Source organism: Teleopsis dalmanni, chromosome 2, assembly GCF_002237135.1.
Source record: "Teleopsis dalmanni isolate 2A chromosome 2, ASM223713v2, whole genome shotgun sequence".
NCBI lineage: Eukaryota > Metazoa > Arthropoda > Insecta > Diptera > Diopsidae > Teleopsis > Teleopsis dalmanni.
Genome location: NC_051847.1, coordinates 66,546,796 through 66,569,647, shown reverse-complemented (window position 1 = coordinate 66,569,647; position 22,852 = coordinate 66,546,796). Strand labels below are relative to the sequence as shown.

Genomic DNA, 22,852 nt, shown 5'->3' with positions numbered 1-22,852 from the left:
CTATTTTTTTTTAACTGTAACGCAATACTCTTAATGACTCCTGGGATATAATTTGTTTTAGTCACAAGCCTAACTATAAAGCTGCCAAAGGGATTTTGTTATTATTTTCTGTAGATATTGCTATAGTTAGTTCTTTTAATACTTAATACTTAAACTGACCTAGTATTAGTATTGGCGATCTTGAGTTATGTTGAAATGATTCATACAAAATGGCTTACTCTTTTTTTCTGCATCTATAAGACACTCTTAGGGCTTTTGTACAAGTATTTGTTTTGGTAATAAAAGGTACCGTGAGGTTAATATTTTTATTATTATTTTGAGATGATAATTCTGTTAGTTCTGTATGATGATGTTTATATAATTATAAAACTATCTAGACCTTATGTCAAAATAAATCAAACAAAAGCAATAATCTTTAATTAATGGAACACTTTTTTAGATTTTGTGTTAGTATTTGTTTTGTTATAAAATATATCGTAAAGCCGTTGTTTCGATTATGGTATTATTTTCAGTTAATACTAGTGTCATTAGTGGAATGATGATATATATTTATTTATAAAACTATTTAATGCTAGTTATAAAACTATTTAATGCTAGTATTTGAGACCTTAAAGCATGTTAGTTCATACAAAATGATTCATACAAAATGGTTTACTTTACTTTCTGTATCTATAGGGCACTCTTAAGGTTTTTTTATTACTATTTTTTTTTGGTAATAAGACATATTGTAAAATTATTGGATAACTTTTGGTATTATTTTCAGTTGATACTGCTGTCGCCAGTTTCATGATGATATATATTTGCTTATAAAACTATCTAGTGATGGTATTGAAGAGCGTTGTATTGAAATGAACCATATGAGTTGGTTTACTTTTTTTTATGGATCTATAAGACACTCTTATGGGTTTTTGTTTTGTTTGTAGATACTATAAAGCCGTCGGAAAGATTTTGGTATTATTGTTTGTTGTTAGTTTTAAATGATACATCATGATATAAAATTTTACTACGATTATTGGAGCTCTTGGGTTATGATAGAGAAACAAATCATTCAAAAATGGCATACTCTTTTCTTCCATCTATGAGAGACTTTTAAGGCTTTCGTGTTAGTGTTTTTGTTTTAGTAATAGACCTACCTTTAACTATACATATACTATGCATATATATTTTTTCTCATAATTTTAATCTTTATTCTGTTAACATCCCGAGGAGATACAATTTTTGTATTCAACTGATTTCTATTTGTACTGTACATTCTATTTGCCGTCGGATATGTAACTTTTTCACTTACCTTGCCTGCATATAAGAATACTCAGAGCAGCATAAGTTGAAATAAATTGTTAAATAAAAATAATTAATATAAAATATTCACAGCACATATGTATGTGAAAATAAATTTAAATAAATAAATTTTAAGTAAATAATAATTAAAAACAAACAATTCATAATTAGCACAACAAAAAACGTGCTTTCATAAATTGATTTTTTTTTCAAATTTTTTTACTTTGTTGTTGTTGTTATATTTATTGTTGTTTTGTTAAGTATTGTACAAACATGTATCGAACAATGTGATTATCACTCCTTAAAAACTGTCAAATTAGCGTTCATATTTTTCTGTCTGATTTGCTACACAGAGAAAATCATCATTCAGCTACTGCGAATAACATGTCAATTTAGCATCATTTATCTTGCCACAACGCCGCAGTATTACACATTTTATTATCACCCCATAAACACAACATAGCACAACACAACACATCACAACACATCACATCACCATTGATAAGAGAACAAAAAAACAGTAGGGGAAGAGACAATGTGTGATGTTGCAATTGCATTGCTTGCATTCCTACTGAAACGCTGCTCTTCTCAAAACACAGATAAATGCATTCACAGATACGAATAACCAACCCAATGAACGAACTTCACGCTCATTGAGTTTTAAGCCCAAAACTATGTTGTCGGATTGTATTCGATTGGAATGAATCGGAATGGATTGGATTGGATTGTAGTGTAAAGCAGAGTTTTGATGAATATGAATTTAATTTCTCATGTTAAAGTGACATGGTCAACACCTAAGGTGACTCGATACCAAAACAAAAAGATGTGTTGTAAAAAGGGAATACGAGTACTGTGTTGCTACTCGTATATGGGTAGCGTGCTAGGGGTTATCGGATTGCATCTACAATATTATTACCATTGTATCAATTAGTTTTGTATTCAATGAATTTCTTATTGTATTCTGATTTGTTTTTTATTTGTAGTTTTCAATAGGCTTATGGGTTTTCTTTTTTTGAAATTTATACTGTTTTGATGAGACAATGGCATAATAAGAGGGTTTGTTTTTCAAACAATAATCTAATGGTTGAGACTTGACCTTTGAGGTCAAGCTTCGAGTGATCTTTAGAGTTTTACTTTTTTGTTTTTGAGAAATAATTTTGCTTTTAAAGAAAACTTATGCTAATTAAGATATTTTTTTAAATTTATTAAAATATAGAGTTTTGTTAAAAAAAAAAGTTGTACTTATGTTGGGTTTTGTTTTTCTATTTCAGCTTTACGAAATAAATGATGATCCTAAACGTAAAGAGTTTCTGGATGACTTGTTTTCGTTTATGCAGAAAAGAGGTAAGTTAAATTTTATTCCATCAAGTTTTTTAAATCCTTTTTTGAAAAGAATGGAGTGAACTATGTTCTTTAATGTTGTTAATATAAAGCACATATGGTTAATATTGAAACTGTTTTCAGTAACTAGGAATAAGTTAGAAAAATTAATTTCTTTAAAATAATTGGTAGTGGTTTGTAATTAAGATACTATTGTGTAATGAGGAATTCTAAATTTTTAGACTATTCATTACTATCAATTAATGATATCTTCTAGTATATATTATTTTATTAATCGTTATTGTACGTGAAGATTCATGTTGTTTACACATTTTTAATAGTTTTTTTTTCATAAGCTTATAATTCAATACTCTTTATTTCTTTGCAACTTAATTCTAATATTTTAAATAGAGCTATTCGTTATACTAAGAGCCTTTTTTTCACTCCTAACATGAACTTCTAGAAAGAGGATTCTATATACTCATACACATTTAGGCAGTTATCGGAAATAAATATTTCGTTCAAGATAGTTCACAAAGGTAGATATATAATTAAGTCATTATGGAGTACTTCCAATAGAATAGTTACAAAAATATACCTAAACAGAAAACAATGTTGAATGTATGAGAATAAAAAAGCATATAGAATTAAATTGGATACACAGTACGTAAGTGTTATGAAGATTTGGTGCATGCTGCACTTACTTGCAACACTCAGGGGACTAGGCGTAGAGACAGACCAGCAATGACCTGGAGAAGTACAGTTCAGCAGGAGACGGCAAAATCGTTTAATAAGTAGACAGCAATAGCACAAAATAAAAACCAGTGGAAAAGTTTTGTAGACTCCTTAAGCTCCTAATGGGGTATGGAAATAATAATAATAATAAATAGAGTTAAAAATATGCGGAAATTTAAGCATATTATTTTGGGAGAATTAGTACTGAGACCTGTAGATCTATATTCGAACCGATTTATTTGTGATTTATATTTATAAATCACGAATATACATTAGTATTGAGCTTTGATCGGACTATTAAAATACATAGTAATGTGGACACATCATATATAAGTAAGCACCTATTACAAACAGTAGATAAATAGAATTTTAATCAGGACAAAAGATCGTATGTGGAAGAAGAAGAAAAAGAGACGTCCGTACAGTACCTATCCAAATTCCAAGTCTGGCAGAATTAGGGCATTCGTGAACTGATCAAGATTAGTGATATCTAATATACAGGTTAGGTTAGATTAATCTGATCTCTTGGTCTCTAACTATACAAGATAGAGATCTACAACTATGTAGATATTGTTATAAGCAATATTTGGTGTTTGAAGTTCTGTCCCTAGAACGGATTTATTAAATATGCATTCAAGATTTTTTAAAATGTATTTTAAGACCTTACCTGAACGGGATTTGTATGCATACCTTGTATGTTCTGCGGAATGGTGATAGTCTATCCAAAATATAAGTCCTTTAAAAATATTTTTTTTAATTAACTATGGATTTGGCTTTAAAAACTATAAACGGGACTTTATTTTAAGTATGTGGTAATGAAACGGAAGTTATGAGCTATTTGGAGCAGAGAAGAATATTTGATGTTCTGTTTAAGATATTTGATCTTGTGGACATTAATAAATTTATAGTAAGGCGATTAGGAGAAATGGGAAATAAAATTTTTATGTAGCAGAATTGACTGCTAAATCAGAATCGTCAATAAATGATTTTATTTTCTTTTCATTGAGGTGTGTGTTACTGTTTACAAGAACTGCGAACCTACAAATTAGTCAGCCATAATTGGTATCAAATTATATCAAATGAAATCGAGTTTTGAGGATGTCTAAGTTTTCAAGTCTGTGCTACTACACAGTAGCACAAATAAAGTGAATGCTTGATCAAAATCGGTAGTAAAAAAAAAAGAATTTTTTTTTTAGAATTGTGTGAACCCCTCAATGTTAAAATTTTTAAGTCTGTGCTATTTTTCTAATTCTTCAAAAGTTTCTATTAACTTATTTCTTGATTTATTTCTTAATTATCATTCTTAATCATTCCAAATTATTATTATATAGTTAAATTATAATTGACTATAGAAATTTTTGAAAGTGACCAAATTGCAATTTTACAGTTCAAAAGTTGATTTCCACTCATCAAAAACTTTTAAGATAAATTTAAATAAAAAATCCGAAAATAATTAATGTCGTCATAAAATTTATTCAAAAATGTCTTGGAATTTGTTTTCACAAAATTGACTCAAAAGGAGCCACAAATGAAGTAGTCAACTCAATGATATAAATTTAAATTGTTGAAGTGTAAGAATAGCCACCGAAGCTGACGTTGGAGTTGCTGTTGTTGTTGTTGTTGTTGTTGTTGTAGATGATTATGGTCCCTGCTGCTGTTGCTGCCGTTGATGCCGCTGATGCTATTGCTCCTACCAACACTCCAACACTTCAACTGCTGTTTTAACTCATCTCATCAAAGTCATTATCATTAATGACACACGATCAACACTTGAATGAATCGTCACTTCTGCGCTGAGTTAGAATGAAGACATACATACATACACGGAATATACGGAATATTCGGAATAATGAATATCGAATACGGAAACTTTTGTTGGGATGCATACCAAACCTCAGTGCATCGTGTTTGTGGTGTGTGTAGCTTGGATTTTGCTGCAATTCAATTATGAATTACTTCAAATGGAATGCATTAATTTCGAATTACTGCAGTCATTCCTTTTGGCGGTTGCTGTAATATGCTTGGGTAATAATGAAGCTCATTATACGACCATATAAAATTATGTTAATAAAATTTGTTGAAGAGTTTTTATTTGTTGTTCCTCTTCCAAGATGCAAGATGCAGTAGCTATTGTGGTTTTCGTAAAATTGAATTATAAAAAAAGAAGAGAATTTTTGTTAAGTAAACTCACTTCAGCAAAATAATCAAAACAAATCGTGAGATTACGTATGACACTCATGACTGTCATATTTTTAATTTGATTTGTATATTATAAAGGGGAAATACTTGCTTTATATATTTGTTGTTACCCGTAACTCCTTCAAATGAAGTGCATTTTAGGTTAATGCACTGATATAAAAATTTTATTTCCTTTATTATTCGTTATTATTATTTTTTTTACCCTTCACACTATTGTGACGTTTTGGCATTAAATTCGTCAAGATGTTTGTAATGTGTTGAAGGAGATGACGGAGATTATTAAAATTATATATATTTTTAACCAGTATTACTACACATATTGGTGCATTTGTATGTATTCCGATCATTTATAAACTAACTAACCGAATTAATCGATATAAAATAAAGTTATGTTCACGAGAAACAACTGGAACCGATGGAAACCGATTAGTATAGAAAGGAGGAATATATAAAAATATCATATCGGGTGTTTTTTTAGCTGCATGTGAACTTAAAATGATAAGACAGGACAGAAATATTATGGAAATAAAATTTTTGGGCCATTTGATCCATTTGATTCATTTAATCAGTCTAATTATTGGCCAATATTTGTAATATATGTGGCCGTATGTCGACATAAATCAATGATTTAACATAACTCCATGAAAAGTAGGTCGAGAAGCGTTAAATCGCACGAACGAGGGGTAACAAGCCAGTTAACAGGACCACTTCTGAAAATAAAATAATTTGTAAATTGATTTCGTAATAAATTGTTAGTCGATTATTAGTCGACTATTACGTGCATTGTATGGCAAGTTGCGCCATTTTACGTCTTGTTGTATCCAAATGTCGTCGATGTTTAACTAATTTATTTTTGAAAACGGAAATGCTCGATGGCACTTGTCATTCACCGTAACGGCAGTACCTTCCTCATTTCGAGGAAGGTGAAATGAGGACCGATGATGCCGCCAGTGTGTAAACTGTACCAAACAGTCAATTTTAATAGATGTAATGATGAATCATTAACGGCTTAAAGATTGTCTTCGCTCCATATACGGCAATTTTACTTATTGACGTAGCCATTTAACCAGAAATGATCTTCATCACTAAACACAATTCTTCGATATGAATTTCACAAACAGATTTATTTTTTTCAAAGTAAATTTTCATCAAAAATTAATTTTTTAAAATTGCATTCTTTTATATGAGAAATGGATCCATAGACTTTGAATTTGAGTACATTTGTTCGTGTTTAATTTTGTTTTAATTATTCAGTTGTTACTTCGAAAATGGTTTAAATGCGGTTTTTTATTTTTGATATTTTAAACTTTTTAGTTCTAATGCTGGGCTTGTGTATGTCTACACGTGTTTCGGCAAATTCGCTTTTGCTTTCATTAGGAGAATTCCTAATATTCAATATCAACATTCGATCTATTCGTGGTTTGTGAAGTCTATCTAAATTCTTTGCTATTTATCCTCTTCAGTCTTTAAACTTGTTGGAACTTTCAGAATTTTTAACATGTAATTTTACTAAAAATTGGCGCTTCCTTTCATTATTTCATTATCATAATTAGTCCACATCTATTTTGTATTAGAAATTTTTTTGTATCAGGAAACTATAAACAATTGTCTTCAAGGCATTAATTCTGAATGATAAATCGAAAGGAAGAGATATATTGCATATATTTCAATCATCACCGACAAACGATTATACGATTCAATACTTATTGATATACCGTGTGTTAAAGTAAACTCTCGCCGAAAAAAATGCAGTCATATAAATTGCTATATCCCATAAATGTATAGGAATATACTTATTCCTATCTTATTCTTTATTTTTCAGCCATATACCCAGGTCTCACTCTATCCTTCTCTTCTATGACTACTATATGGGATCATTCTTCGAGATTCGAGTACAAATCATTGAAATGGAATTTCTGAACTGTGGTATAGTAAGTCAATTGGATTTTGTAACCAAATAGTAAGGAATTCCTGTTTTTGTTTTTTGTAAAAATACGAGGAAGGTTTGATAAGTCAGTGACGTTTTGAATAAAACAAATTTTTTTCGGCAAATAAACATTTTATTTTTCTACATAATCATCTTTTAGCTCGATACATTCAGTCCAGCGTTTTTCCAATTTTCTTATTCCCTCCAAATAATAGGTTTTCTCAAAATACGCATTTGTTTCGGTAATGACTTCTTCATTCGACTCAAATCTCTGACCGCCCACCCATTTCTTGAGGTTTGGAAACAGAAAATAGTCGCAGGGTGCTAAATCTGGAGAATATGTTGGATAGGGTAGCAGTTCGTATCCCAATTCGTGGATTTTGGTCACGAATGCTTAATCAGCACACGAACTTTAGCAAAAAGTGTTCACTTTAAAGACACATATTTCTATCAATTAATCCATCTAGTTAAAACAAATAAGGAGTTTGCTAATTAGTAGATCGTTTCTATCTGACAACTTCAAAGGTATTGTAAGCGCATTGGGGAGTAATGTCTTTGAGTGAAAAAGTCAATGTATATAATATATAGTATTTATAGAAGATAGGTCCACCTGACTTCAGTTCTTCAAATTATATTTATTAAAGTTTAATTGTTTTTAGCATTTAAACTTTCTTGCATGTCCTGTTCTTCATTATCACTTTGTTCTAATGAAATTATACATTTTCTTTTTTATAAGTTTGAGACAAATTGCTGTTTATGATTATAATCGAAAAGAATGTCATGTGAACGCGCAGTTTTAAACTTGAACCTGGCGATCGCAATTAACTTTTGCCGTTTGAATAGGTTATAAGTCGCATAACTTCTTTCTCTCTATATTGTTCTGGGTATTTAGATTTTTGCTTAAGGTACTTAAAACACATTTAAAGGTAGCTTATGTTTAGATTATCATTTATTGAAGTACTTTTATTAAGATATTTATTTTATTTTTCATAATGACAATGCGTTACTTTTCTTATATATAGCATATAAATGCTATGGTTTAAGTGGAAATCCTTTTGGAGTCAGATAATGAACTTTGGGAATAAATTTTTTAATAAGAAATAAGAAAATAAATAAATAAATTTTCAATGCTTGAAATGTCAAAAATTAAATATCGTGAGTATATCAACCTCTGAGGTGCGCGTATGTATGTATACCAATGCAACCATACCAACTGGTAGTGCTACCTTCTTATTTCCACATGTTAAACAAATGCCAGCTGAAATCTATATGATTTTTTTAATTAGCTTGGAAACATTAACAAAGGCATTTTTATGCAACTGCAATATTTTAATTATTTTTACGTTATACTAATCCAACTTTTAAATATTAAATTTAAAGGAAATCGTATAAATGTCATAAAAAAAAATATTGTCAAGTATGAACCAACAACCAACCCATTTTGCTCTCCACCTTGTCGTATTACTCGCAATGTGCAATATTTATTTCACATTGCACACCACAAGTTCCTCAATGTCTGCTCAAAGAAAATATGACAAATTTCTAAATAATTGCAAAAAAGTAATAATGAAAAGAAAAACTGTATCTGAGAAGTGTATGCCTTCCGACGACGTATAAGTCCATATGCATATTTATATATTTTTCTTTACACTTTTCATATTTTCATTTAGTGAAGAATGCATTAAATTTGTTTATATTTACATTAAAATGCAAACGTTTGAAATGTACTAGCGCTCGCTCCCTGTCTGACTTGGCTTACTAACTCTTAGCCATAATAAGTACGTTAAAATACAATTTTTTTAATAATATCTTTTATATTTACAAATACAATATATATATATCTATCTATCTATACATGATGGTGACGTTGAAGACCGAAAAAGTATTGCAAATAACATTGCTATGGTAAGAGTTGCATACACGGATAAACGACCACACCAGACGGATGGATATGCACACACAGCTATGCCTTAGTATAAATACAATAAATACAATGCTTAAATAGATATAAGTTAATGTATTGTAGATACATGTAAATATGTATATTCAAAAATCGGTTGTGTGTGCATAATATTTGTACTTATATTTCATTAACATCGTAAAAACATTTGGCTACGTTTACGCTTACGTATTAGTTACACGTAACTATAAAAAATACTTAACAGTGGGGTTAACCATGAAGACAGACAGACATATAGTCAGACAGACATACAGATAGACAGACAGACATACAGACAGACATACAGACAGACACACCGATAGACATATAGATCGTTATATAGACAGCAAGACGAGCACGAATTTAGTCTATTATGACCATTGTTCACTCATGAGCAACCTGCTTCAATCCCGAACGTGTATTTGACTTGTTGGCCAAGTTGTAAAGTAATGCTGCACTTCATGCCAACTCCATTCCAACATGGTTTATGGTGTGTATATTTGCGAATGGTCACAGTGTAGACAAACGTCAAACTCGTGTCTACACGAGAATGCAATGTAAAAATCTTTTAATGTGCAATTGCAAGTTTTTTTTCTCCTTTTCCAATATGGAAGTGAGCGCTTATTTGTGGAAAATGCGAACTCTAGTGAATTTATTAAGTCTGAAATGATTAGCACTTCACAGTGATTTTCAGATACTCGTGCATGGTTGAGTACATAGGTACATCTATCTTGGTACATCATTTTGGTATGCTTTTGTGAGCTAACAATTATTGCAATTTTTTCCATGTCTGCAATTTCTATTTATTGCATTGATATGCTAAAAATACAAAATACAAGATAACGGGTATGCAAGATATTAAAACAAATTAAAATAATTTTAATAGGAGTTTTAGTTTCATCAATAGCTTACAAATCGATTCAGTATTACTTTAAGTTTGGATCACACTCTATTGGTTCTATGTCGAATTTCATTCGTTGTCCAAGAAAATCAGTATTCAAATTATGATTTCATTATTATGCATTGTTTAGCATTTCTGCTAAACTTTGGTTAGTTTAAGCATTATTTAAAATATATCTTCACCAAGATTACCAACAGTTTTCATTTTGGAATATCAAAATGTTTTAACTTTCTGATTATTTTGCTTCTTCTCCAACTTTTATGGAGAGTTTATAAATATTTAGTAAAGTTTATGTTATATATTTTACAGTTTAATTTAAAACGAATTAATCAAATATACTAGGTGGATTAATAATTACCTGACTTCATAACAGGTGGCAACGTCAAAACAGAATCAATTATATTTTATATAATAAATAATTGAGCTAGTGTACTTTAATGATTTATAAATTAGAAAACATAAAATATAGTTCAGTAATAAAATTCCTCCATTTGATAAGAATGAACAATGATGCAAATAAATTGGAAATGGATTCTATTTACGGTAACCTTGCACCATCGTTAAAATATTGGAAAGTTGAATTTAAACGTGGTTGTACAAGTGGTTGTTCTTTGATGAAAAGCGTCTAGGTTGTCCAAAAGAGCTCACAACAACTATAAAAAATATTGAAAAAATCCACGATATTGTGTTGAATGATCCAAAAATTAAATTGCATTAGATAGCAGAGGTGACAAATATATCATATGAACATGTTTCGAATATTTTACTATACAAGAATATTTGGGAATGAAAAAGCTTTTAGTAAGATGAGTGTCGCGTTTTCTCACAATTGACCACAAATGACAACGACTTTGTCACTTAAAACATTGTTTGGAAACTACCTGACTGTGAGCGTCAATTAGTGGCAATGGATGAAACATTGATCCATTACTTCAAACCTGAGGAAAACAATAAGCCAGATAATGGGTAGGATCTGGGAGTAGTGCTCTCTAACAGCCATGAACTCAACAATCGACTGAAGTCAAGTGAAATAATTTTCATAGACTATTTGGAAAAAGGAAAAGCAATAACATCGGACTACTATTGCATATTATTGGATCGATTGAATGAGACAATCAAGTAAAAACGACCACTTTCTCAAAGAAAAAAGAAAAAAAAATTTTAGGACAATGCATCTTAAGTTAATAAAAACACACGTTAATAAAAATCATTGTAAAATTAAATGAATTACGGTACGAATTGCTTCCTCACTTACCGTATTCTCCAGATTTGGCTCCCAGTAATTAATACCTGTTTCCAAACTTGAAAAGATACCGCCATGAAAAGAGATTTGCATCAAATGGAAAAAATGGAAAACTGATGTATATTTTGGATTATCTTTAAGATATCCAAATGTTGAAAGATAATTGGACATGATGTGTCGAGCTAAAATACTATATTAAAGCATAAAAATGCGTTTTTATTAGTCAGACCGTGTATTTATCAACTCGCCTAGTACCTTTAATAAGAATAATTGAAGTTAGCTTATTAAGAAACCATTCGAAAAAAAAAAATTATTATCAACAACTATGCGTGCTTCCTTCGGGGTCTTGATTTTCAACATTAGTCGAAATTGTTGTTAACAAGTTATAAGTCTGCATATTCGCTGCACAAGCCACCAGAGAATCGCTTGGGTATTACCACTAGTTTGAGTACTCTGTGTAGGGGTATCGTCGTCTTAACTCATTATAAGCCTTTTGCACCTATACAGATTTCGCAAAGGAGGAACTGAATACAAAATCAACATTGATATAAGCCTTTTGGGCCTCTTCATATTTTTCAAAGGAGGAATTTAAGAGAAAACGTTCACTGACCATTTTACCGTGCGTCCTCTGTTGTCTTTTGGTAGTTTTATCTTATATAAGGAAGAGCTACCAAGATTATCGCAATCTAAAAGTTTTTTAGGGTCTTAGAATCTAAAACGTTTCAAAGATTGTATAGAACTAACACAGAATAACCTATGAATTATTATCGGTATACTAACCGGTCATTGCAAATTGAATAATCACCAAACAAAATTAGAAATCCAATCCAACTCAGACTGTAGATACTGCAGACAAGAGAGAGAAACCGCATACCAGGTGCTAGAGGAATGCCCGGCACTGATACACAAGCGGAAGAAACACATTGGAGGGTTTTTCAATGAACATAGCGATTCAAGACTAGGAAAGATAGGGTCTACACTGTCTTTCATTAAAAAAAAAATGGACTTTGAGAAATACTCTAATCGAACTAAGAGGTATAATAGATCTTTAAGATTGCAGTGTACTATCCCTTTTCCGTAATAATAATAATAATAGCCTAACTAGTTGAAAAAAGACATTACCAGCACAACGTAATGTCTATATTGCGACAAATCGTGTTTGATCAGCAAATTCTGTTGTGTTATATGGAGCAAATTTATATAGCGAAGCATTTGTTAAGTAATTAAATATTTTTTTATTTGGATAATAAGTATTAATAGTTTTAATGCTGTTTATTATTTATGTATTTATTATTATAGTATTAAACCACTCAAAAACATTGAATTTATTTTATGCTTAAGCTTGCCATTTTAAGGTTATATAGTAATAGAAATGTTTATGGAATTGTGTGTAGTTGATCGTGATTGACATTTTTTTTAGAATATTAAATTTAAAAAACTTAAGCGTAAAATAAAATTTTGTATATTAGGTGTAACGAAGCTCATACTACAATACTAGTATTAATAAACCATTTATTTTGATAGAATATATTTGTGAATTGTTTCAAAAAAGTAATTTTAAATGCTGTCTGCAATAAACACTCAAGTAAAGTAAAAGATAATAACGAAGAAAAATTTTGAAATATCTTATTAAATATTAATTTATTTAAAATTTTTAATTATTATTATTTTTTCTAACATATTTATTTTATTTCATTTCATATATAATTACAAAATATAAATCGAAAGAAAAACACACTTTCACACATAAATATTATATATATTCTTCCTCTTTTGACATGACAACTTAATGGATTTTAATCTGTCACATAGTTCAGTGACTACATACTTGACGTTCCTAACGTTGGGAACGATGTCTCAGTGTCTGGTACTTGTAGTGCTCATATACGTATAAATGTACGTTTTATTGTGAATGCGCACAATGCTCAGGGAGGAGAACTCAATTTGACGACCACAAGAAAAATCACATTTGCGCACAATTTTACTTTGATTGATTATGAGTGAAAATTCATAGGAAAACTTACTAAAAATATCAAATATAAAATATGTGCTTTAGATAAATTGTGTGGGTGAAAAGGACAATACAAATAGATATATGCATATAGTATTTTAAAAATTGTGGGGGACTATTTTTGAAATTCGCGTTGCGCACACAATACACACTGATCAGATAATATAAAATATATTTTCAATTAAAAAAATAAAAATTAACTTCGATATTTAATTTAAAAAACGAAAAAAAAAAACAGAAAATTAAAAAAAATTAATTTTCAACATCTTTCCCCAATTCTCATACTATTATATACATTTCCAAATTAAAATACGTCAATCAACGCTTTCGAAACATAAATACTGGAGTAGTACTATATATGCGAGTACAGATAGATGTGTGTGTATATGAAAGACTAATTGACAGCAGTACTTTTTTGATAGACATTTCTAAATAAAGAAATTGGATGGGCTTGCACTCGTCTAAGGTGCAATTAAGGTGCATTCTTTACTTGATCAAATTTCTTCAAGTTTTTTTTTGTTTTTTGTTTTGTAATTAATAATATTATATCTTTTTAAAATTTGCAGAATTATTTCTTGTACTTTTGTTAGATATTTTGACTAACTATTTTTAGATACTTAAGGAAATAATTATTTAAATTTTAATTAAAATAGCAAGTTTATATTGCATATATATAGAATTTTCTGGGAAATTGTAAGTGGATATATGTGAAATTATGTGAAAATTGAATATATAACATATTAAAAAGTCTGTAACAAATACGTTTTAACTTAACGAATGCGATCTATTGAACACCACACTTACCTAACATAGCTTCGTGTGATGTTTTTCTTCTTCCGAGGCTTAAATGATCACTTCAAGAGAGCAAAAACTTAACGAATGAGATCGATCAAGCGCGTACTTACTTAACATGGCTTCGTGTGATTTTTTTCTACTTCCACAAACAAAACTATCAATTTAAGAAAGAAGCTTTTGACAAAAAAAAATTATCAGATGTGATCAACCAAACACTGTACTTGCCTATTATAGCCTTGTGTGGCTTTTTTTTACTTCTAAAGCTTATATGATCACTTTAAGGGAGATGCTTTTTACCAAAAACTCAAAGAAAGTAATCAACCAAACACTCTTCTTATTTAACATGGCTTTGTGTGATTGTTTTCTTCTTCCGAGGCTTAAATGATCATGACAAGGAAAAGTTTTTAAACAAAAAATCAACTATTACGATCGACCGGACATCGTACTTACTTAACATAGCATGGTTATCATGGTTAACGTGTAATTTTTTTCTACTTCTTAATCTAAAGTGATCGCTTCAAGGAAGTAGCTTTCTGCAATAGTGATGGACGAGTAGTCGTACTTATAAAACATCGGCCTGTGTGACTTTTTTCTATTTCTTAAATTAAATTTATCACTTCGAGGGGGAGTTTCTAGCCAATTGTAACTATAAAAGAATATTCGAAGTAAGAGTTATAGTACTTTCTACGAAAACTATATGTAAGATTGGATTAAGCGTTAGCAAAATTAAAGTGATCAATGGAACCTGTTCTAAATAAGATAAAATCAATTTTGATTATTCAATCCATTTGAGAGGGTTTTATTTAAATATTCGTGTATGTCCTATTAATTTTCAATCTTAAACAATAACATTTGTAGTTCCTCAAAATTTAAACAAAATTGGTGGGAACTAACCCATCACAACTATTATGTTTCAATATAGCCCTTAGCAAGTAATACTCGTAGTTTATCAAAGTTTTCATCAAAATCGATGAGATAGTAGTCGCGTAGGTTTGTTGTCAAGATCAATACATATATATTTGCTCGTATATTTATAGATAACATATATTATATTTATATTAACAAAATCTTTTTTTATTCTTAAAAAATAATTAATTGGAGTAAATCTTTTTGTTATGGGAATGTTTTTAATCTGCCCATATACAAAAATATTTATCGATCAACATCAATAAAAAAGATCAAGTAAAATATTTTGATTAGTACATTTATGTTTTTTTTTTGTTTTGTGAATTGCTGGAAGGTGTTTTACAAAATGTTTTCGTTTATTGTTTTTTTATTTATATTTTGACTCTTCGCATACAAATATTATGCAATATGAACTTTTGCTGGCTTTTAATCTCATTTAAGACTCATTAAAATAAGAGCAATCAAATTCATGGATCGGTAGATGATCGATCGATCAATAATCGTTTGAGTTCATTTGCGATAAAACACTGGAGTGGAGTGAAGTGAAGTGTTTTTTTGTAAATACTTTTGTTTACGCATAAAAACATTTTTCATTCAATCAACATGTCGATCATTTCGTGTGATTGATTTCCTTTGGGGCAAAAACTCATAAAAACAGAGAAAATAAAAGATTGCACCAAATGAGCTACAGTAGAGCTCATAGAGGCAGGATTTGGATTTGGGAATAAAGAATTTACCAACTACAAACATAAATACGAGAACAAATTGCTTTTTTATTAAATGGAATTTTATGATCATAAAATTTTTTTTTCCTAAATTTTTGAATTGGTTTTTTTTTTTCGTTATAAATAAAAAGCATTGAAATTGATAGGGAATTCATTAAAATAAAAAAATAGTTCGTGATCTTGGTGAAGGATTGTTTAACGCTGGCGGCATTATCATTTAACATTAAAATTGTTGTATTTAAGCGTTAAAACAGAACTCTAATCGTTTATACACAAATGAAAACCATGAAATATTTTACTTCTCAAAGCATTTAACACTTCATATAAAAACATTTGTATTTTCTTTTAATTTAACGAGATTCTCAGTTGTTTTTTCGCTTTAGGGGGGTGGGCGTGCAACGATTTTAATCATTTAATGATAATTAAAGTGTATTTAGATTGATTGCCAGATATTAAATTGAAACACTATTTTTATTGCACTTGTAATCTCCTTCCAGCATGTTTTGTTTAAAGAAAATTTGTTAATTTAATGACTACTTTTATGTTATCTTTTTATTATCAGATAATAATTATCAGTACATTTTTTTACAAGGGTTACTCTTTTAAGCATAAGCAACCCTAAGTGTTGTTTAATGGTAGCTGAAATTTTCCTCTGAGACGGTGACATTTCTATAAATATGTATATAATTCTGTCCCCCTAGATGAAATACAGCGCCTCTGTTATCGTTTCAAATCGAACTATATAAAGGGAATGGACAATGATGCTGGTTCATGATAAATTTCTTTTATTTTGATTCGAGTTTCCATTATAAAGCCTCTGTTCTCAATAACAAAGTTTCTGTGATAGGTTTAAATCGAACTTTGTTAAAAGAATAGGCAGCTTTATCGATCCATAAATAAGTTTTATATTTCAATTCGAGTTCCGATAACAAAGTATTTGTTCTCAATAACAAAATCTCTGTAATCAGTTCAAATTGAACTTTGTTCAAGGATGTCGGTCCATGAAAAAATTAACCGCTTATATTGTTACAAATCCATGCCCTCAGTGTATTACCAAATAACAATATCCGAATATAGTGAATGCTAGTTGCTTGAAATTTTTGCCCAGAAGACATTATACCAAGCCTCACCAATGATAAATGATAGCATATCTTACCCATATATAATAAAAATAACTAGACACTATAGTCCAATTAATAAAATAGATATAATCCGTAGGGCTAAGTATATAACTTTTTTTTGGTGTATCTCTGATGACTAGTCTTCACCGAGTCCGGATATTATCATTTGGCAATACACTGATGGCATGAGTCTATAACCATGAAAATGGTTATCGAGTTATGTCAGTGATGAAGTTTCAGTTTATAGATAACTCGAGGTTCAGACACATGAATAATGAAATTTAAAGTAGTTTTGGTCTAATTCATATCAATGTAGTTAGTTAGTTAAATTTGGTGGAGGGAGGAACGAATCCTTCTCAATTAGCTAAGTAAGCAGTTTTGAATCTGCAAATCTTCGTAATAATGTGTGAAAAAGAAAAGGTCCAGCTAGAACCAGCCCGAGGGGTTTATAAAGATGAGAGTCTGGCCAATACTAATGCTGAAGATATGGCTGAGTGAAACTAGTTCTGATCAAACCTGGACATAGATACAGCAGGTGTTCTGGTTTGCTTTCTTCGAAAACTGGTAGACACGCAATGCAGAATATATCATAGGGTAGGTCAAGCCGTCCTATGGTCCAGTGTTCTGTCATATCAGTGTAATGCAATGTTTTTTTTCTTTCGTGTTAATGTATATGGGACTTATTTATTAAGTGTTATGGTATTTTTTTCTTAGAATATGTGTATAAATTATGCTAATCTATTTTTTTTTTACTTTTTCTAGGCACTCCTATTAACCGTCTGCCTATAATGGCAAAATCTGTACTCGATCTCTATGAATTGTACAATTTAGTTATAGCACGCGGTGGTTTAGTGGATGTGATAAATAAAAAGCTATGGCAGGAAATAATCAAAGGTCTGCATTTGCCATCGAGCATCACCAGTGCAGCGTTCACATTACGTACACAGTAAGTAACTGAAAATTATAAAAAAAAAACATATTTAAATTGTTTTTTAAAAAGATTTCAAACATTTTACTAATAATTTTCGCGACCACAAAACGCTTGACGACAACATGTATATAATTTCGCGCAAATAACTAAACCGCGTTTTAAAGGCTGTGTGCTGTCTCTTAGGTTTATGCGCAGTGCTGCCAAGTTTTTATTTAATTATTATTTATTATTGAATTTTTTAATTTGCAAAGCCATAAAAAGCAATGCTACAAAACCACACAGAAAAACCAAACCAAAAAAAAAACAAAAAGACGTGAAAACTCAATGCTGTTGAGCTCACCTCGTCTGGTTCGGTTGACAGCCGCAAATGTGGAAAATTTTATTGGCTAACAGCAAGCGATTTGGTCAATTTTCCACTCCGCAGTTAAGCTCAGTGGTGGAACGCATGCAACAATGTTGTGCACTGTTTTCAGTCTGAATTTTATATATTTTATGGATTTTAAGTTTTTAACTTGAAACTTGAAACTTTTTTTCTGTGGTGTCTTACTTTACTGGTGAGATATACATCAACATCAACATCACCAACAACAACAGCAGCGGTAACGTTAACGTCGTCAACGTCGTCAACTGTAACGACAAGGCAACACCCAAAATGCCACAAACGGCGATTGTTGTATTCGACGTCCCCACCAACTGACAATATTTCTAACTATTTAACGCATAAATAATTTCATATTTAAATCTATTGAAAAAGTACTAAAATAAAGTATTTTTATTTCAATGTTTCGCTGCATATACGTTCCTATTTATTTCTTATGATTTCTACAATAATTATGCAAATACAGCAGCTCGAGACGTGAGTCTAACTGCGCCAGGCTTGAGGTTAAGCCGAAGGAGGCCGCCACATATAATTGCTAATAAAAAATAAAAAATGCTACATAATTTTAGTAAATATTATTTTTATTAGTAGCAGCTTTCGTAATTAGTTTTCTTTTTTTATTGTATATTTTAAATTCAATTGAAAATCATTATTATTATACATAAATTGTGTTGAGCACTTATGCAAAATATTACAATATTAATTAAAGTTTCCATTATTCACGAGCTATTTTGTGGTCTCTGTTATGCTTTTATATAGTTTTAAAAAAAAATATATATTCACAATTACCTATTATTATTATTGCACAACTGCACCGGCTCTCCGTACATACGTATAGAGTAATATAGTATTTAGTAAGTACAACTGTGTATGGATACTATCTTTTTTTAGGAATTCGGTAGTTTTGTTTAATTTTATGGACTGAGTTTAATTAATTGGCTTGCCACCTATAAATCGCTCTATTGTGCTTTTTCTTGTTGAGATTTAAGATAATTTTTATGTGGCACACTCAAAGGTTTTCCCGGTTTTAATGGTCATTAATATTAAAACACAATAATAATAATCTATTAAAATTTTATAATATATATAATATACCACAAGCTCTTAGTTAAAATTTTCACTAAATCACATAGGCTAACATTGCACTTCTCAGTTAAAAAGATTACTTAAGTCCTAACAATATTGTTTTTTATAATTAATTTTTATTATAAAAACAAAAGAAAATTGTTTTTTTCTTTCTTCTCTTTAAGAATAAAAATTTATTAATTTTATAGGTAATATATTACGGAGCATAAAAATTAAATCACTTTTAATTAAGTACTTAATAATATGTTATCTATATGTTAAAATGTGGTTAAACTAAATCACTTTTATGAGTATCTTGCTGAGAAGTAACAAATTTCCATTAAAATATTTTCATAACAATTATTGTATAAATAAATCAGTCTAATTAGTTACTGATATTTAATGAAAGATAAAAAGAAATCTCTATATGGGATGGAAGTAATTAAAATTGGAGAAAAGTTAACTATAATAATTGTGTGAGTTTTAGTTTGACTATACAGTTACTTTGGATACTGATCAATTGTTTATACTACGTTCAGATACGTTCTTTTGTGCCTAATTTTATCCATACCATACCCATACAAAGATATAGGTAGTTATTTACTCCTATAAAACTCTTATATTACTATATAATATATATTTAGAATTTACTTAAATGCACAAATTCTGACATATTTATTACTACGTTGGTGTTAACACAAAGTCTTCTCTCCGAGACCAAATTCAAATCGAAATTTCTCTCTTCAATATTTTTCTCAATATTTTGGTTTAATTTGAAAACAACAACGATTTCGAATTCTACTTGAGCATGAGTTTCTGTTCTGCTCAAAAAGTGTTCGGATTTTGTAAATAAAACACACAAATTTAAATTTTATTCCAAATTTATTTTATGTTCTCTTTAAAATATGCTCTTTCTGAAGCGATACACATATGCCAACGCTTAACCCAATCTTCCATACACTTTTTGTAGGCCCGTGCAGGCATGGCTTTTAGTTCCTTCGACGAATTCTATTTTACCGATACAATCGACTCAAAACGCTTACCACAAAGGGGCAATTTGAGTTTCGGGAACAGAAAAAAGTCGCACGGATCCAGATCTGACGAATATGGTGCCTGAGCGATGACAGTGGTGCCGTGTTTGGTCAAAAAATCGCGTATAACAAGAATTTTCCATAGTAAAAATCGCTGAATACACTTGAGGTAGTTTCACATTAACAGCTGCTGTAAACAAACTAATTGACAGATGGCGCTCAAATTTGTACCATATGTTAAGAAAGGGTGTACCAACATAACAAAAAAAAAACTTTAAAAAGGTCTATTACTTAAGGAGTAGTTAACAAACAACAAAATCCGGATACTTTTTAAGCAGAAAGTAACATAACCCTAACCCAAAAGAATTTGGTTGGAGTTTTTGATGGAACCAGACTGAAATAGAGGAAATGCTTCAGGGTTTCCTTGAAGCCTGGTTTCTTATATTTCATTTAATTGTCACTACTGGTGATGTTTTGCTTATTTATTATGTTGTGTGTCTACATAAATATATATAAATAAGAAACTAATTTAGGGAAATCTTAAGTTAATGTCTTATGAATATTATAATTGATGGTAATTTAGTTATTTATTTCCTGAATGGCAAATCTAATATATGTAAGTTATTCAGTCTTTCAATATATTTAGTTTCATACACCCCCATTTTCTGTATGGGAAAACTAATACATGTAAGCTTTACAGTTTTCGAACATATTCACTTTCATTCTGTAGCGTCAGAGCTAATGAATGAGATATATTATCAGTTATATATCTTATCATAACGGAACATTTAATATATTATATAAGGTACATCTAGATCTTTATTAATATGTTCTTTACAAGACTCAGATTTTAGACCCTTAAATCAGTAAATTTTTTTGTTTCTCAGTTTGTTTTAGGCTGTTTCTCAGTCTGCGTTTCTCTCAGTTTATTAACTAAGCCAATAGCTCAAAATATAACTTTAATACCAAGACTCAGATCTTGGACCCTGAAATTAGTACATTATTTTTTATTTTAGGCTTTTTCTCAGTCTGAGTTTCAGTCAGTTTATTAACTAAACCAGTGCTTTTATAAGCACTTAGTTTTTAAGCAACTTGATAATGCAATGTCAGAATCGCTAATGAGTTAACCATTTTGGGCGCTTTTAGCAATGAAAATTTTCATCAAATTTTAAAATCTAAAAAAATTTTTGTTGTTGTTGTTTCATATCTATTCGAACCCTTCTAACTTTTAAATAGTTTCTTTATGTCATAAGACGCGGCACTTTCGATAAAAAAAATTAACTTTAAAATCTAACGTTTTCTGTTTATGAAAAAAAAATTTAAATATTTAAAAAGAAATAACTATGTAATGGAAAATAAGCTGAATATTACCAAAGTTTCACAATACTTCATACATCAATATTTATAAATTTTTGTTCCCCATAAAATCCATCTTAAAATATATATAAATCAATATTTTAAAACATAAATTCTTTTCCTGTAATTATTATTATTTTTTTTTTTTGGATAGTATTTGTTGCATCTATTTTTATATAAAAAATGGATCATCTTCTTCCTTAATTACGAGTTTTTTAATTGCTTTGGGCCACTCAAATATTTTCATTTGGCAATAGAATAGCTTGCATATATATAAGGTATTTGTATAAGTGAAACCAATTTAAAATAAATAAAATTTAGTTAAATGAATAATGTTGTAAAACTATAATAATAATATCATAATATAAGTGGAAAATAACTATTCGATATTAATTTATTAAATAACAAAATGAATATAAACAAGTAATTAAATTAAATATTTAAATAAAATTCAAATAAGTAATTTAAATTTTTGAGGTAAAAAGAGTTTTTGAAACATTTTTTAAAAGGGTTAATGTTTGTTGAAAAATAGTTACCAATAATAATAATTTTAAAGAAAATTTTTATGAATCTTTAAATTTTCAAAATTCCATGAAATAATTATTAACTGCTAATTATGCCTAATATTTCTTAAGTTAAATTTCTCCATGGTTTTATATTATTGTTAAACTATATCCTTATAGGCCAGATTAACACATTCGAGATGAAATATTTGCGAAGAAAGTTTTCAAAACATTTTGAGTTATTTATTATCATAATTGTATTATTACTAATTATTTTCAACTTGGGGTGTTTGCACTGAGTCAAATTTTCTGGATATAAAGTAGAACTGATCCTAAAATAGGATCGAATCTTATTTTTTCATTCGATATAAGATGCCGAACTAAGTTATATCTTTTGGGAAAAATCCCATAACTTGCTTTAAGGTCTTACTTTTTTGGCTATAAAACTCTATTAAAGCTCTATTAAAATAAGTTCCCAGTTTTGTAA

General features: G+C 29.5%; 1 protein-coding gene across 1 annotated transcript in view; it reads left to right on the top strand.

Moving 5' to 3' along the window:
- LOC119674755 (protein dead ringer-like) overlaps window positions 1-22,852 on the top strand; it is a 162,226-nt gene that overhangs the window by 128,207 nt on the left and 11,167 nt on the right. The window contains exons 7-8 of the mRNA XM_038085910.1: window positions 2,550-2,622; window positions 17,863-18,046. Of these exons, the coding sequence (XP_037941838.1) occupies window positions 2,550-2,622; window positions 17,863-18,046 (257 nt within the window). The remainder of the gene's footprint in view (window positions 1-2,549; window positions 2,623-17,862; window positions 18,047-22,852) is intronic.